The sequence below is a fragment of the Argopecten irradians genome, chromosome 5, assembly GCF_041381155.1.
Source record: "Argopecten irradians isolate NY chromosome 5, Ai_NY, whole genome shotgun sequence".
Lineage (NCBI taxonomy): Eukaryota > Metazoa > Mollusca > Bivalvia > Pectinida > Pectinidae > Argopecten > Argopecten irradians.
The window spans coordinates 7,226,597-7,244,463 of record NC_091138.1 but is presented as its reverse complement, the minus strand read 5'-3'; the positions used below and the strand labels follow the sequence as shown (position 1 = coordinate 7,244,463).

The window sequence follows — 17,867 nt, the reverse complement described above, 5'->3', positions numbered from 1 at the left end:
AATGTGAAATATTACTTTGGGCGTCAACAGCCACGCAACAGATATATATTGAGCAAAGTTTAAAGCAACTGGGTAAAACTTTTGTCAAACAAAAACTGTCCTTCATGTGTTTGACACCAATGATATTAAATTCATGACAATGACTTCTTGTTTCGTTCTAAAGTACAGCGGTCATACGACGGTTATCAGGCTCTGTAGAAGTCTAATGGAATTCTGTTTCACTGTGCCGTATCATGTTTCAAATACACCTGACCCTGAGGGTGAGGTTATTTGTACGGTCCGAACCCGAGGGTGGGGATGATGTATACGCTGTGACTGTACTTTTACACAACAGTAGAATAGTGTTCTGATCAATATGGTAAAATGAACTTTGTACTTTACGGTAGCCTTAAGCTTGCTTTTATGTGACCTCGATATTAATTGCAAGAATCCTGCATAGTGTAATTTCACTGTTAAGTCTTTATCTTGTAAATATATCAATAATATACATAGTAGATATTCAAAGCACTGAATTAAAAAATAGGGGGAAAAACGCTTAATGTGACCAATCGATTACAAAACTAACTAATAAACGTGATAGAAATAATCAATACATTTGAAAGAAAATAGATTTAAATTCAATATTATGGGATCATTCATCCTAACTTCTGAAAATACTCTCACGCCTAAAACTCTCCTTTCCATCACTAGGACAACTGGGGGCGAAATAAACGTAAAACATGGTATTCATATCGCCATCGCTGAGGAGCATCCCTGAAAGCTAATGAAAGGTTACGGGAGAATAGATCATTCTGAACACCTTTGATATTAACTTAAACGTTTATAATTGAAGTTTAATGTACGTTTGATGGCTATCCGCCCCTCCTCTAGATCTACGATAAACCAGTTTTATATACTAAGGTAGTGGCCACAACAATGGTATAACGATTATCACCGCCATGGATATTACGTAACCAGATAAATAGCCACGCGGAGTCTCTATAGGGCTCTGTTGTGTGTTAATGCTAAAAGTAAACCGAGAAAGATCCGTGTAAATTTTACATTATATGTTTCGTGTTCAAATATGTTATTAACCGAAATCTGGTTAAAATAAAACTACGTGAAAACTAACGTTTAGATGTTATATTTACGACTCTGTATACACACGGAATTTCCTTATAATTACTCATGTATTGATCATACCTGTATAGTGTGTATCACTGAAGCGTACTCTAAATATACAAATTGGCAATTTTTTAATGAAAAAGATGAAGAAGAAATATTGAAATGTTTTAGGTTCATTATCTGTAAGATACATTTTGTTCAATAGAGAACTAAATAAGGTGAAGTAAGTAGGTGTAATTAGGTAATCTGTCTACCAAAATGAATCACTTTGCGGATGATGCTTATCATGTTCCAGACAGCATTCTATTTGACGTATCACACTTATTGTAGGTATATATATATATATATAAAAAGCTGAATTTTGTGTTTTACAAGTATACTGAGTGAAGAATAGTATGGTTCTAAATTTGCTACAAAACCATGTAGTGAGATTGTCAATGTGTTCTAGATTTCGGTAAAGCTGAATGGTAATGTTTCCTATCCACCCACACAGCATCAAACACAACTTCCATGGGATACCCGAGAAAAAGGATTTAATAGGACTGAAACATATTGTAATACTCGGTTAAAAGGGTGTGTAGAAATTGCTGAAGTGTTTCTGTAAATGCCGTGGGATTATTTAAAGAACTGGAGTATATGCACTTAATACAAATATGAAGTTAATCAGGCTCGAGGCTGTGGAAAATAGATTTAGTATCGATACCTTAATAAGACTACATACCCTGCTGAAGTGGTTTGGACAAATATCCAATACGACAGCCACAGGGTTTTAAGACTATTTGGTACAAAAGATCATGAAATGTTTAACGGTAGTCGAATTTGTAATGTAAATATATCACTTTGATTTAAAATCAACGTCAAATATTTACAAAAGGTTGACTAAATTATTCTATTTATATATACTTAAATGCATTACGTCATATTGTCGTTCACACAATCTGTGACATACACGACTGTATTGACACAGCAAACCAATGCCCCTGATGTTAGGGGAGAAGACAGATCAATCTAGAGGGGCTGTCTACACCAATCGTCCGGCCTAGCACCCAATCGTTAGATCTGGTGTAATGTGCAGTGTCCGCTTTGATGTGTAGCGGATTCACGTCATGTTCACTTAGCTTCCGTTACAACTCCATACCAATAAACCCGTGTGTATAAAATAAGGTATAATTTTACAGGTAGGCAGCGAAGGTAATCAACATTCTTAGGTCATCTTCTGTAATTTACATTGGTACCTAAACATCGTACCTGTTGTATGCCACTTATTATTATATCTGTTTTGTAATGGGATTCACATTTATTATCTGAATAAATACAGTCACAGCGTATACATCATCCCCACCCTCGGGTTCGGACCGTACAAATAACCTCACCCTCAGGGTCATCTATTATCGCAGCAGCCATCGATAGATGTTTCAAAACTGTCTGATATATCTAACAAATGTACTTTTTTTACCAAAGTTGGTCATTTGGTATAAGGAAGACTTCATACTGCTTGTTTAGATAATAATTCGTTATTTACATTGAAATCAATTATCAACAAAATGAGCGCCATATGGTAGGATATCAAGACCATAGAAGATAATAGGTCATCATTATCTTGCTATAAGTAAGTGAAATATAAATGTAATGGTGTCTATTTTTTCGGACACCCTTTTCCAAACAAATCCTTTAACGGTATCACAATTAGCAGGCTTTTGCCTGCAAGAATAGCATCCGATGCCACTTTACCAAATTATTATTGTCATACATAGTCATGAGACAAAGTCAGATTAAGGCTGTGATGGTGTATATGTCCTTAGTAAATTTATTAAAAGGTGAGCTTAGATTATAATTGTGTTCGTGTTTTCTATTTAGCATGTTGGAGCCGAAGAATCCACAAGTTTTATAGGATCATATCACTAACCAACACCGTGATGTAAGACAGGGATTCGTTCTCTGTCTCCTTACATATATAGTATTTGGTTCTATGTAAGACACTGTGATGTAAGACAGGGATTCGTTCTCTGTCTCCTTACATATATAGTATTTGGTTCTATGTAAGACACTGTGATGTAAGACAGGGATTCGTTCTCTGTCTCCTTACATATATAGTATTTGGTTCTATGTAAGACACTGTGATGTAAGACAGGGATTCGTTCTCTGTCTCCTTACATATATAGTATTTTGTTCTATGTAAGACACTGTGATGTAAGACAGGGATTCGTTCTCTGTCTCCTTACATATATAGTATTTGGTTCTATGTAAGACACTGTGATGTAAGACAGGGATTCGTTCTCTGTCTCCTTACATATATAGTATTTGGTTCTATGTAAGACACTTGATGTAAGACAGGGATTCGTTCTCTGTCTCCTTACATATATAGTATTTGGTTCTATGTAAGACACTGTGATGTAAGACAGGGATTCGTTCTCTGTCTCCTTACATATATAGTATTTGGTTCTATGTAAGACACTGTGATGTAAGACAGGGATTCGTTCTCTGTCTCCTTACATATATGGTATTTGGTTCTATGTAAGACACTGTGATGTAAGACAGGGATTCGTTCTCTGTCTCCTTACATATATAGTATTTGGTTCTATGTAAGACACTGTGATGTAAGACAGGGATTCGTTCTCTGTCTCCTTACATATATAGTATTTGGTTCTATGTAAGACACTGTGATGTAAGACAGGGATTCGTTCTCTGTCTCCTTACATATATAGTATTTGGTTCTATGTAAGACACTGTGATGTAAGACAGGGATTCGTTCTCTGTCTCCTTACATATATGGTATTTGGTTCTATGTAAGACACTGTGATGTAAGACAGGGATTCGTTCTCTGTCTCCTTACATATATGGTATTTGGTTCTATGTAAGACACTGTGATGTAAGACAGGGATTCGTTCACTGTCTCCTTACATATATGGTATTTGGTTCTATGTAAGACACTGTGATGTAAGACAGGGATTCGTTCTCTGTCTCCTTACATATATGGTATTTGGTTCTATGTAAGACACTGTGATGTAAGACAGGGATTCGTTCTCTGTCTCCTTACATATATAGTATTTGGTTCTATGTAAGACACTGTGATGTAAGACAGGGATTCGTTCTCTGTCTCCTTACATATATAGTATTTGGTTCTATGTAAGACACCTGTGATGTAAGACAGGGATTCGTTCTCTGTCTCCTTACATATATAGTATTTGGTTCTATGTAAGACACTGTGATGTAAGACAGGGATTCGTTCTCTGTCTCCTTACATATATAGTATTTGGTTCTATGTAAGACACTGTGATGTAAGACAGGGATTCGTTCTCTGTCTCCTTACATATATGGTATTTGGTTCTATGTAAGACACTGTGATGTAAGACAGGGATTCGTTCTCTGTCTCCTTACTTATATAGTATTTGGTTCTATGTAAGACACTGTGATGTAAGACAGGGATTCGTTCTCTGTCTCCTTACATATATGGTATTTGGTTCTATGTAAGACACTGTGATGTAAGACAGGGATTCGTTCTCTGTCTCCTTACATATATAGTATTTGGTTCTATGTAAGACACTGTGATGTAAGACAGGGATTCGTTCTCTGTCTCCTTACATATATAGTATTTGGTTCTATGTAAGACACTGTGATGTAAGACAGGGATTCGTTCTCTGTCTCCTTACATATATAGTATTTTTTCTATGTAAGACACTGTGATGTAAGACAGGGATTCGTTCTCTGTCTCCTTACATATATAGTATTTGGTTCTATGTAAGACACCGTGATGTAAGACAGGGATTCGTTCTCTGTCTCCTTACATATATAGTATTTGGTTCTATGTAAGACACTGTGATGTAAGACAGGGATTCGTTCTCTGTCTCCTTACATATATAGTATTTGGTTCTATGTAAGACACTGTGATGTAAGACAGGGATTCGTTCTCTGTCTCCTTACATATATAGTATTTGGTTCTATGTAAGACACTGTGATGTAAGACAGGGATTCGTTCTCTGTCTCCTTACATATATAGTATTTGGTTCTATGTAAGACACTGTGATGTAAGACAGGGATTCGTTCTCTGTCTCCTTACATATATAGTATTTGGTTCTATGTAAGACATTGATGTAAGACAGGGATTCGTTCTCTGTCTCTAATATATTGGTTCTATGTAAACATGTAAGACAGGGATTCGTTCTCTGTCTCCTTACATATATGGTATTTGGTTCTATGTAAGACACCTGTGATGTAAGACAGGGATTCGTTCTCTGTCTCCTTACATATATAGTATTTGGTTCTATGTAAGACACTGTGATGTAAGACAGGGATTCGTTCTCTGTCTCCTTACATATATGGTATTTGGTTCTATGTAAGACACTGTGATGTAAGACAGGGATTCGTTCTCTGTCTCCTTACATATATGGTATTTTGTTCTATGTAAGACACTGTGATGTAAGACAGGGATTCGTTCTCTGTCTCCTTACATATATAGTATTTGGTTCTATGTAAGACACTGTGATGTAAGACAGGGATTCGTTCTCTGTCTCCTTACATATATGGTATTTGGTTCTATGTAAGACACTGTGATGTAAGACAGGGATTCGTTCTCTGTCTCCTTACATATATGTATTTGGTTCTATGTAAGACACTGTGATGTAAGACAGGGATTCGTTCTCTGTCTCCTTACATATATAGTATTTGGTTCTATGTAAGACACTGTGATGTAAGACAGGGATTCGTTCTCTGTCTCCTTACATATATGGTATTTGGTTCTATGTAAGACACTGTGATGTAAGACAGGGATTCGTTCTCTGTCTCCTTACATATATAGTTTGTTTTGTTCTAAGTAAGACACTGTGATTCGTAAGACAGGGATTCGTTTCTCTGTCTCCTTACATATATGGTATTTGGTTCTATGTAAGACACTGTGATGTAAGACAGGGATTCGTTCTCTGTCTCCTTACATATATAGGTATTTGGTTCTATGTAAGACACTGTGATGTAAGACAGGGATTCGTTCTCTGTCTCCTTACATATATAGTATTTGGTTCTATGTAAGACACTGTGATGTAAGACAGGGATTCGTTCTCTGTCTCCTTACTATATATGGTATTTGGTTCTATGTAAGACACTGTGATGTAAGACAGGGATTCGTTCTCTGTCTCCTTACATATATGGTATTTGGTTCTATGTAAGACACTGTGATGTAAGACAGGGATTCGTTCTCTGTCTCCTTACATATATAGTATTGATTCTATGTAAGACACTGTGATGTAAGACAGGGATTCGTTCTCTGTCTCCTTACATATATGGTATTTGGTTCTATGTAAGACACTGTGATGTAAGACAGGGATTCGTTCTCTGTCTCCTTACATATATAGTATTTGGTTCTATGTAAGACACTGTGATGTAAGACAGGGATTCGTTCTCTGTCTCCTTACATATATAGTATTTGGTTCTATGTAAGACACTCTGATGTAAGACAGGGATTCGTTCTCTGTCTCCTTACATATATAGTATTTGGTTCTATGTAAGACACTGTGATGTAAGACAGGGATTCGTTCTCTGTCTCCTTACATATATGGTATTTGGTTCTATGTAAGACACTGTGATGTAAGACAGGGATTCGTTCTCTGTCTCCTTACATATATAGTATTTGGTTCTATGTAAGACACTGTGATGTAAGACAGGGATTCGTTCTCTGTCTCCTTACATATATGGTATTTGGTTCTATGTAAGACACTGTGATGTAAGACAGGGATTCGTTCTCTGTCTCCTTACATATATAGTATTTGGTTCTATGTAAGACACTGTGATGTAAGACAGGGATTCGTTCTCTGTCTCCTTACATATATGGTATTTGGTTCTATGTAAGACACTCTGATGTAAGACAGGGATTCGTTCTCTGTCTCCTTACTTACATAGTATTTGGTTCTATGTAAGACACTGTGATGTAAGACAGGGATTCGTTCTCTGTCTCCTTACATATATAGTATTTGGTTCTATGTAAGACACTTTGATGTAAGACAGGGATTCGTTCTCTGTCTCCTTACATATATAGTATTTGGTTCTATGTAAGACACTGTGATGTAAGACAGGGATTCGTTCTCTGTCTCCTTACATATATAGTATTTGGTTCTATGTAAGACACTGTGATGTAAGACAGGGATTCGTTCTCTGTCTCATTACATATATGGTATTTGGTTCTATGTAAGACACTGTGATGTAAGACAGGGATTCGTTCTCTGTCTCATTACATATATAGTATTTGGTTCTATGTAAGACACTGTGATGTAAGACAGGGATTCGTTCTCTGTCTCATTACATATATGGTATTTGGTTCTATGTAAGACACTGTGATGTAAGACAGGGATTCGTTCTCTGTCTCCATGACATAAGATGGTATTTGGTTCTATGTAAGACACTCTGATGTTAGACAGGGATTCGTTCTCTGTCTCATTACATATATGGTATTTGGTTCTATGTAAGACACTGTGATGTAAGACAGGGATTCGTTCTCTGTCTCCATACATATATGGTATTTGGTTCTATGTAAGACACTGTGATGTAAGACAGGGATTCGTTCTCTGTCTCCTTACATATATGGTATTTGGTTCTATGTAAGACACTGTGATGTAAGACAGGGATTCGTTCTCTGTCTCCTTACATATATGGTATTTGGTTCTATGTAAGACACTGTGATGTAAGACAGGGATTCGTTCTCTGTCTCCTTACATATATGGTATTTGGTTCTATGTAAGACACTGTGATGTAAGACAGGGATTCGTTCTCTGTCTCCTTACATATATGGTATTTGGTTCTATGTAAGACACTGTGATGTAAGACAGGGATTCGTTCTCTGTCTCCTTACTTATATAGTATTTGGTTCTATGTAAGACACTGTGATGTAAGACAGGGAATTCGTTCTCTGTCTCCTTACATATATAGTATTTGGTTCTATGTAAGACACTGTGATGTAAGACAGGGATTCGTTCTCTGTCTCCTTACATATATAGTATTTGGTTCTATGTAAGACACTGTGATGTAAGACAGGGATTCGTTCTCTGTCTCCTTACATATATAGTATTTGGTTCTATGTAAGACACTGTGATGTAAGACAGGGATTCGTTCTCTGTCTCCTTACATATATATGGTATTTGGTTCTATGTAAGACACTGTGATGTAAGACAGGGATTCGTTCTCTGTCTCCTTACATATATGGTATTTGGTTCTATGTAAGACACTGTGATGTAAGACAGGGATTCGTTCTCTGTCTCCTTACATATATGGTATTTGGTTCTATGTAAGACACTGTGATGTAAGAAGGGATTCGTTCTCTGTCTCCTTACATATATAGTATTTGGTTCTATGTAAGACACTGTGATGTAAGACAGGGATTCGTTCTCTGTCTCCTTACATATATAGTATTTGGTTCTATGTAAGACACTGTGATGTAAGACAGGGATTCGTTCTCTGTCTCCTTACATATATGGTATTTGGTTCTATGTAAGACACTGTGATGTAAGACAGGGATTCGTTCTCTGTCTCCTTACATATATAGTATTTTGGTTCTATGTAAGACACTGTGATGTAAGACAGGGATTCGTTCTCTGTCTCCTTACTAATGTATTTGGTTCTATGTAAGACACTTGATGTAAGACAGGGATTCGTTCTCTGTCTCCTTACATTAATGTATTTGGTTCTATGTAAGACACTGTGATGTAAGACAGGGATTCGTTCTCTGTCTCTTCCCTTAATATATGTATTTGGTTCTATGTAAGACACTGTGATGTAAGACAGGGATTCGTTCTCTGTCTCCTTACATATATGTTATTTGGTTCTATGTAAGACACTGTGATGTAAGACAGGGATTCGTTCTCTGTCTCCTTACATATATGGTATTTGGTTCTATGTAAGACACTGTGATGTAAGACAGGGATTCGTTCTCTGTCTCCTTCCATATATGGTATTTTGTTCTATGTAAGACACTGTGATGTAAGACAGAGATTCGTTCTCTGTCTCCTTCCATATATGGTATTTGGTTCTATGTAAGACACTGTGATGTAAGACAGGGATTCGTTCTCTGTCTCCTTCCATATATGGTATTTGGTTCTATGTAAGACACTGTGATGTAAGACAGGGATTCGTTCTCTGTCTCCTTCCATATATAGTTTTTGGTTCTATGTAAGACACTGTGATATAAGACAGGGATTCGTTCTCGGTCTCCTTACTTATATAGTATTTGGTTCTATGTAAGACACTGTGATGTATGAGAGGGATTCGTTCTCTGTCTCCTTACAGATATAGTTTTTGGTTCTATGTTAGACTCTGGTATATGAGAGGGATTCGTTCTTTGTCTCCTTACTTATATAGTATTGGTTCTATGTAAGACAATGTGATGTAAGACAGGGATTCATTCTCTGTCACCTTACAGATATAATATTTGGTTCTATGTTAGACTGTGGTGTATGACAGGGATTCGTTCTCTGTCTCCTTACATATATAGTATTTGGTTCTGGTTTTATTTTCGATGTCAATTCGGCAACTGGTTTATGATATATAAGATGCATCAGCATTAAATGAGATAGAAAATCAACACTATCATATACAATACATATATAACATGCATCGACATTAAATTAGATAGTAAATCAACATCATAATATATAATATACATTACAATACAACTTATATTGCAGCTATTTAGTCCCTCATGATATCAACAAGATATTACACCCTAATGTAAATACTTATATTGTCTGAGCGGAACTGCTTACAGCTTGATAACGAAACGAACCTTTGTCACTTTGATATCTGTATATAAAATCTGTAGTAAGGGATGTCTAGACGAATGTTGATTTAAAACACCTTTTAGCAAACGAAAAATAGGGAAGGAATTTCTTAAAGCGATGCCGTTAGGATTGGTATCGGGTCATCAGGGCCAGAGATAAGTATTTCTCAACAGAGTGGTGTCTGTCCTTGTTAAAACTTTACAAACTGCACGAATCTAAGTGATACGTAAATGTCCTTTTCAGTTTTAAAAGGAGGATATTAATTCGGGAAATAAGGTCGTAGTTCCAACATTCCTCGTGGGAGAGCATGAAATATTCATGTAACACAAATTTCATTACTATATAGAAAAGAATGCAGAAAATCGTAATTAGTAATGGATGATTTCAAAGTAACCTGAATTTTCATTAATCAAAGACTCAAATGGTATTCCTCTGTAGCAAAAACACTACATTGCTAAAACTGGCTATAATTTGAAGTGATACAATAGGCATATACAATTATGTGCAAAGTTCTTAAAATCCATGATTTTGATGTAAGATGCCATCGCAGATACGCTGACGATATTATTTGTGTATGAACATCACCATAAAGTATTATATTCATTTCTAGTACATTTGTATATAATCAATGGTTACAATTTCAACATACGTCTGGTATCCAAACGCATGGCTGTTCTATTCAGATGAAAAGACTTAAAATAGCTGATAGAAAAGAATGTTGCTTTTCTAATTATATTATGTAAATTATCCTTAGCTCAAACGTATTCAGATAAATCCTTGAATGAAAATTAATATGAATAAGGTTAATTTATCATTTTGAAGTTGCCACTAGAAATTCATACCCCTATGCACATTTGGAGATGTAGACTCATTTTGACATTCGTGCATGTTTTGATATTAAGGAAATACATGTGCTGCTGTAAATTACTTAATTAAATAATATTTCCTTATAAGTTAATGAATGCATACCTCTAACAGTCGGTTTCCATGCTTCACCTCAAGAACATACTACATCGTGTCGTCCACAGCGTCAGGATGATTGAAAGACTCACATCATTCCATTTCCGTGTAAGGTGTCACACCAATGCCATTCCTTGTTGTCTTTATCACTGTACATTACTTATTTTATACAATCGGTCCCACGCCTAAAGTTATCTAGGTATTATAATTACCTACAAAGAGAAAACACACTATTTCTTCACTCTTTAGGTTATATAATAGATCTATAGGTTTAATGCTAGGGTTGCAAGCATTTCCTCAAAAATAAATATATAGCTAATTGTTAAATCATACTGAATTTATAATAGACATTTGCTTAGGTATTAAATGTAACATGCTAAATTATCCCATCAGAAACTTTGTTAATTGTATATAGGAAACATTTTAACATGTACTTGTACACTATGTATTTTTATTTGCTTTAAAGTATGAAACATGCACATTTTAATAATGATTTATATGCAATATATAAAAAGCACCTGTTCGTCCATTTTACGTGCATATAATTCACTGGGAGATATATATAATTATGTTAGTGGGAGGTTACAAATCATTACTTTAATTTCCATAGCTATGACCGTTATGTTCATTAATAGAAATTCCGCACATTGTGCATTATGTAAATGCTGGAAGGCAGTCTAGCGTTCTGTACCGGCTGTCACTGTATGTGTGTGACCATTGGATTTGGTGTGTGGTATATAATAATGTAATAGAATTCCATTAACCAATTTACATCTTACCGTTGTAAGTTACACTGGTTTTTAACAAGGAGTTCTGGGGTACCACTCTGGGTTTTGTAAATTGATACATTGTTGACCTCTATTTAAACACAGACCTGTAAGCTGGGTGATGTCAATATAATTCAATTTTGCTTGTTACGAGCATTTTCCTTGGCTTAAAAATTTACTTTATCAGCCCATAAAGGAAAAAATGGCGTCGCCGTTTGTGACGTTGCTACTGATTGGCTGAGATGATTTTAAGTATTGAAGAGATTATCTTTAGTAAATTGAATTATAAGGATTAATTTGAATAAATTTTTATGTTATGGAGATATAACACAAAAATCTGAGTGTACTCTCATCATAAACCGCTTCGTGGTTAATTTAGAGTACACTCAGATTTTTGTGTTATATCTTCATGGCATAAAAAATCTATTCAAGTTAATCCTTAAACAACATAAAAAAACGAAGTAATTTCTTCTTCAGGAGCGTATGGTCTCCTAATCACTTAAGGGTCTCGGTCTGAATTCATCAGTTTAGTTTCAGTCTTGTTTGTTCTTACCTACCTTTTCTCTGTTGATATCAATTAATACAGAAACCATACAACTTCGGTAAATAATGTATCTAAAAGCGATAAATGTTCCTTAAAATAATAAATATAATTTACGCGAAATTAGTGTACCTAAATAATATAGATAATCATAAGCTAAAATAAGGAAATAATAAACATAACAATCTATCGATATATTATACTTATAAAAGTAGATAATCCCTGTGAAATAGGGTTTCTAATATATGTATATAGGATCCTACATGAGTGTTCATATCATATGAGACTTTAAGAAACGAGTCTTAGAAGTGTTTATTTTTTCGAGCTTTGGCAAGCAAAAATTAAAACTTCGAGACGAATTTCATAAAATCTCATCTGAAATAAACAAACATTTAAGATTCTTTTAATCAGATATCTAAAAATACCTACCTAACAAAGAATTTCACGTCAAAATGTATTAAGAATATCCAGCAGAGGCCGCCATTTTGTCCCACTGTCCTCGTAATACACGGGCGACATTGGATATCAGGCGGATTATGTGATGAAACTCCATTTACAGCGCATGTTTGTATGTACATTATATTATTTTGTGAAAGTGTATTGTACAAAATGGATATAGAAATTCAAACTTTGATGATTAGAAATGTATATTTTCAAAGTATTGATCATATGTGTGTATTATGTAATTGTAAATAACGTATATATCAAAAAGCCAGCATCATCTGTTGGGTGTAAATAATTCGTGTACAATTATGCATTAATTTGAACTTGTTTTAAAGATGTATTTAAATCTTTGCACACTAAGTAAGATAACGTATACATTAAAACACGTTTATAACGAACATGCTTACATGAGTTCATGATTATAACGTAGTTATAACGTTCCTGAAAGATGTCTGTAATAAGTGTATAACGTAGTGATTTTCATTCCCCGCCAATGTTCCTGAAAGATGTCTGTAATAAGTGTATAACGTAGTGATTTTCATTCCCCGTCAATGTTCCTGAAAGATGTCTGTAATAAGTGTATAACGTAGTGATTTTAATTCCCCGCCAATGTTCCTGAAAGATGTCTGTAATAAGTGTATAACGTAGTGATTTTCATTCCCCGTCAATGTTCCTGAAAGATGTCTGTAATAAGTGTATAACGTAGTGATTAGATTTTTATTCCCCGTCAATGTTCCTGAAAGATGTCTGTAATAAGTGTATAACGTAGTGATTTTCATTCCCCGTCAATGTTCCTGAAAGATGTCTGTAATAAGTGTATAACGTAGTGATTTTCATTCCCCGTCAATGTTCCTGAAAGATGTCTGTAATAAGTGTATAACGTAGTGATTTTCATTCCCCGTCAATGTTCCTGAAAGATGTCTGTAATAAGTGTATAACGTAGTGATTTTCATTCCCCGTCAATGTTCCTGAAAGATGTCTGTAATAAGTGTATAACGTAGTGATTTTCATTCCCGTCAATGTTCCTGAAAGATGTCTGTAATAAGTGTATAACGTAGTGATTTTCATTCCCCGTCAATGTTCCTGAAAGATGTCTGTAATAAGTGTATAACGTAGTGATTTTCATTCCCCGTCAATGTTCCTGAAAGATGTCTGTAATAAGTGTATAACGTAGTGATTTTCATTCCCCGTCAATGTTCCTGAAAGATGTCTGTAATAAGTGTATATTTTCCCGCAATGTTCCTGAAAGATGTCTGTAATAAGTGTATAACTAGTGATTTTCATTCCCGTCAAAAGATGTCTGAAAGATGTCTGTTCCTGAAAGAGTCTGTATAAAGTGTATAACGTAGTGATTTTCATTCCCCGTCAATGTTCCTGAAAGATGTCTGTAATAAGTGTATAACGTAGTGATTTTCATTCCCCGTCAATGTTCCTGAAAGATGTCTGTAATAAGTGTATAACGTAGTGATTTTCATTCCCCGTCAATGTTCCTGAAAGATGTCTGTAATAAGTGTATAACGTAGTGATTTTCATTCCCCGTCAATGTTCCTGAAAGATGTCTGTAATAAGTGTATAACGTAGTGATTTTCATTCCCCGTCAATGTTCCTGAAAGATGTCTGTAATAAAATTGTATGACGTAGTGATTTTAATTCCCCGTCAATGTTCCTGAAAGATGTCTGTAATAAGTGTATAACGTAGTGATTTTCATTCCCCGTCAATGTTCCTGAAAGATGTCTGTAATAAGTGTATAACGTAGTGATTTTCATTCCCCGTCAATGTTCCTGAAAGATGTCTGTAATAAGTGTATAACGTAGTGATTTTCATTCCCCGTCAATGTTCCTGAAAGATGTCTGTAATAAGTGTATAACGTAGTGATTTTCATTCCCCGTCAATGTTCCTGAAAGATGTCTGTAATAAGTGTATAACGTAGTGATTTTCATTCCCCGTCAATGTTCCTGAAAGATGTCTGTAATAAGTGTATAACGTAGTGATTTTCATTCCCGTCAATGTTCCTGAAAGATGTCTGTAATAAGTGTATAACGTAGTGATTTTCATTCCTCGTCAAGTTCCTGAAAGATGTCTGTAATAAGTGTATAACGTAGTGATTTTAATTCCCCGCCAATGTTCCTGAAAGATGTCTGTAATAAGTGTATAACGTAGTGATTAGATGTCTGTAATAAGTGTATAACGAACTATGTTTATAACGAGGTGATTTCGTTTGTCCCTAGAGATTCGTTATAACCGTGTTTTACTGCAGTACATTTAACATTCTTTTAAAATATGCTACGACTTTTTATATGACTCTTTGTACAGTATATATACTCTAACAATGAATGTTGTCATCCAAAGTCATTTTGACCGCTGGTAAACGGCTTTACACAGTACAAAAATATAGCTTGTTCTGTGAATGAAATCCCTGGCTCAACTAATTACACATTCTAGTTGTGATTTATGATGTACAATGGATTTAAGCTCCGACGTTTGTTTATAATTACATAACGTCTGTCAAATTTGATATCAATATCATCATGAAACGAAAATAATGACTTGCCCAAGTAAATGAATGCGATGCGTAAGAGATGCTTTTATCAGAATTGAATGGACATGTCATCATTATAGGACTATCATGGTTGTGACAAGATGTGCTTTAAGGACTTCAACCATATGCGATTTATCAGTTTGTGGTTGCCTTTGTCCTAAAGCTGTAAAGATATGTCCATAGTAAACAAAATAATACTGATGAGATAAAATCCTAATATCTATGACTATATCATATATGTGAAGTAGGGATTGATATTCTTGAACAAGAAATTTCTTAGTATTTTGTTATATTTTTTCTGATATATCCATGTATTCTTGCCGATGTTAGTGTATGTAAACGGCCTAAGAGTTAATTGTATTAATTTCAGAAATGTTATAATTGTGTGTATTTTTGTAGATTATTCCCTGTATATTTATAACTGATTTCTTTCACCACCAATAGACTAAATCCATGATTAATATGTTAAAAATGTTTCTTTACTTGATATAATTGAACTGTCTAAGTTTTACATTTTGTTGACAATATTATCAAAAAAGTAATATGATTAGATTGTGATGATTGTTAAACTGCATAATAATTCTTAGAAAAAATCCTTTCCACTAACTACACGTTCCTTGTAACCCCCGACATCTTTCGAACTTGGGACCCATTAGTGAAGGACCACTACTGTTAACAACACATATTGGTGTTGTCTAAATGGCGAATGATATTTTTTAGAAGTCACTCGTCTGTTCGTAAGACTTCCTTTCTCGTACGGAATATGATGTTTGATTAATTTTTAAATGATTATAACTTACATTTTTTAATATTTCCAGAGTTGGGATAGAGAAGCTGCTCGCGCAGCCAGGAAGTGGGGCCGGATGTGCAACTATGATCGCCCTAGGAATGACGGGTACGGCGAGAATATCTTCTACAACAACCATGACAGCAGTGAACCCACAAGTGAAGTTACCATGGACGCACTCGGAGTCTGGTCAAGGGAAAAGAACGCTTTCGACTCAAAAAAGAGTTGTGCTAAAACACGGTCATGCGAATATCTGAAAGTAGGTATCATAGCTAGCCTGTCTGATAAGTATATTTAACATTTTACAGGAATAATAATTTGCTGACATTGATATGTATTTTTGTGGGATGCGGTTCTAGGAACATTACTCTGCGATCCAATAAACCCCAGTATATACTTTTATGTAGGCACAAATTTGCGGTATCTTAATTTCGTTCTTACTTTGGACAGATGGTGACAGCTAATGTAGAGAGTGTTGGGTGTGCAGTGACCACGTGTTCCGTTCTCAACATTGGAAGAAGACGACAGGCACGAAACGTCAACTTCGTCACCTGTTTCTACACGCCATAGTACGTCATACGGTAGATTGGTGCTACAGCTATGTTATGAATTCATCCTACATGGTTATATGTGTCCTATATTGCTGAAGTTGGATTTGCTGTCACTGCTACAATGCCATTTTGAATTTTGAAATAGCTGAACACATACATCAAAACATTTAGCCATTGCAAAATACTAAATCGAAGTATCAATTCAATTTGGACGACAAATATATATAATTGCCCAATTTAAACATTAATTTGATTGTAAAGAAGTATATTCCAAAAACAGACAACAAAATAATACAGTTTGTCCATGCATTATAGATAATGTGCACATGAAATAATAATATTAAAATTTGTAGATAAGCGCTAATAAATGATAGTTGTAATACTGCAGTTCTGTCTAGTGTCCAAGTGTTTTGATATTTCGTTTTTGATTATTTGGATGTTGTATATTAGTGAGTGATCATTGTCTCCTCTTTATAACTTACACAGTATAGATGTTACTCGGACGGAGCCGTACATGCCTGGATCTCCATGTACTTACTGCAGGACGGGCTACAGCTGTAGAAGAGGTCTATGTTCGCGTAAGTTTTCAACTTTTGTGTAAAGAACATGTCATAGTATGTCAACATCCCTTCCTAGTCTGTGCAATTATGTGATACAATACAACGTTAGAGCATTCGGTTTTATATTTGTCGCACTGATTGGGTGCTTTGCGGTAGAGAAGCACATGCATGTATTAAGTGTTTTGTGAGATATGGTAGGCATACAGGGAACATTAGAATACATAAAGTTACCCAATTAATATTATTCAAATTATGGAAGGTCAGAAGTGTTTGAAGCTAGCATTGCATTATAATCCTAAAAGTCGTCATTGACTCTATATTTGTACTTTTTATTTCATATCAATATAATCACATTGATTCATATTTCATGATGATTCATTTACAATACATTTGTTTTATCATTTCAGCTCCAATTATAACTATACCCAATACGGTGATAGAATTCGGGGAGGAGTACGATAAAGACCGAGAATCCCGAGTGAACCATATAATCCCAGGTAACCCCTTATCTAACACAATCGGCACTAAGGACAAGGCTACTGTAGACAACCATGTGTCTGACAGTGAGAGACTCGGGGAGGTGGCAGAGCTGAGGAGGGGCAGGATAGAGACCAGGACCTACCGAGGACGAGGCCATTCCAGTAACACGGATAGGTTACAGGAGCAGAGGTCATCAAGGGGTAGGCGACACACAATAATAAGATACATATCAATAACTAGGCTAGACTAATTTAATTCTAGTTAATAAGGTATGGTTCTGTATTTTGAAGGGTATTAACCAACATGAAATAAAGCATCAAAAGTGATAAATAACAGTTCATCGCGAATAATAAATTATAACTTGCTTGATTTTTTGT

The 17,867-nt window shown here is 35.2% G+C and overlaps 1 protein-coding gene across 2 annotated transcripts in view; it reads left to right on the top strand.

Moving 5' to 3' along the window:
• Positions 1-17,867, top strand: part of LOC138322749 (uncharacterized) — a 34,136-nt gene that overhangs the window by 9,425 nt on the left and 6,844 nt on the right. For both annotated transcript variants that reach the window (XM_069266834.1, XM_069266833.1), the window contains exons 2-5: positions 15,931-16,158; positions 16,350-16,468; positions 16,937-17,028; positions 17,418-17,690. In XM_069266834.1, coding sequence (XP_069122935.1) covers positions 15,931-16,158; positions 16,350-16,468; positions 16,937-17,028; positions 17,418-17,690 — 712 coding nt within the window. The remainder of the gene's footprint in view (positions 1-15,930; positions 16,159-16,349; positions 16,469-16,936; positions 17,029-17,417; positions 17,691-17,867) is intronic.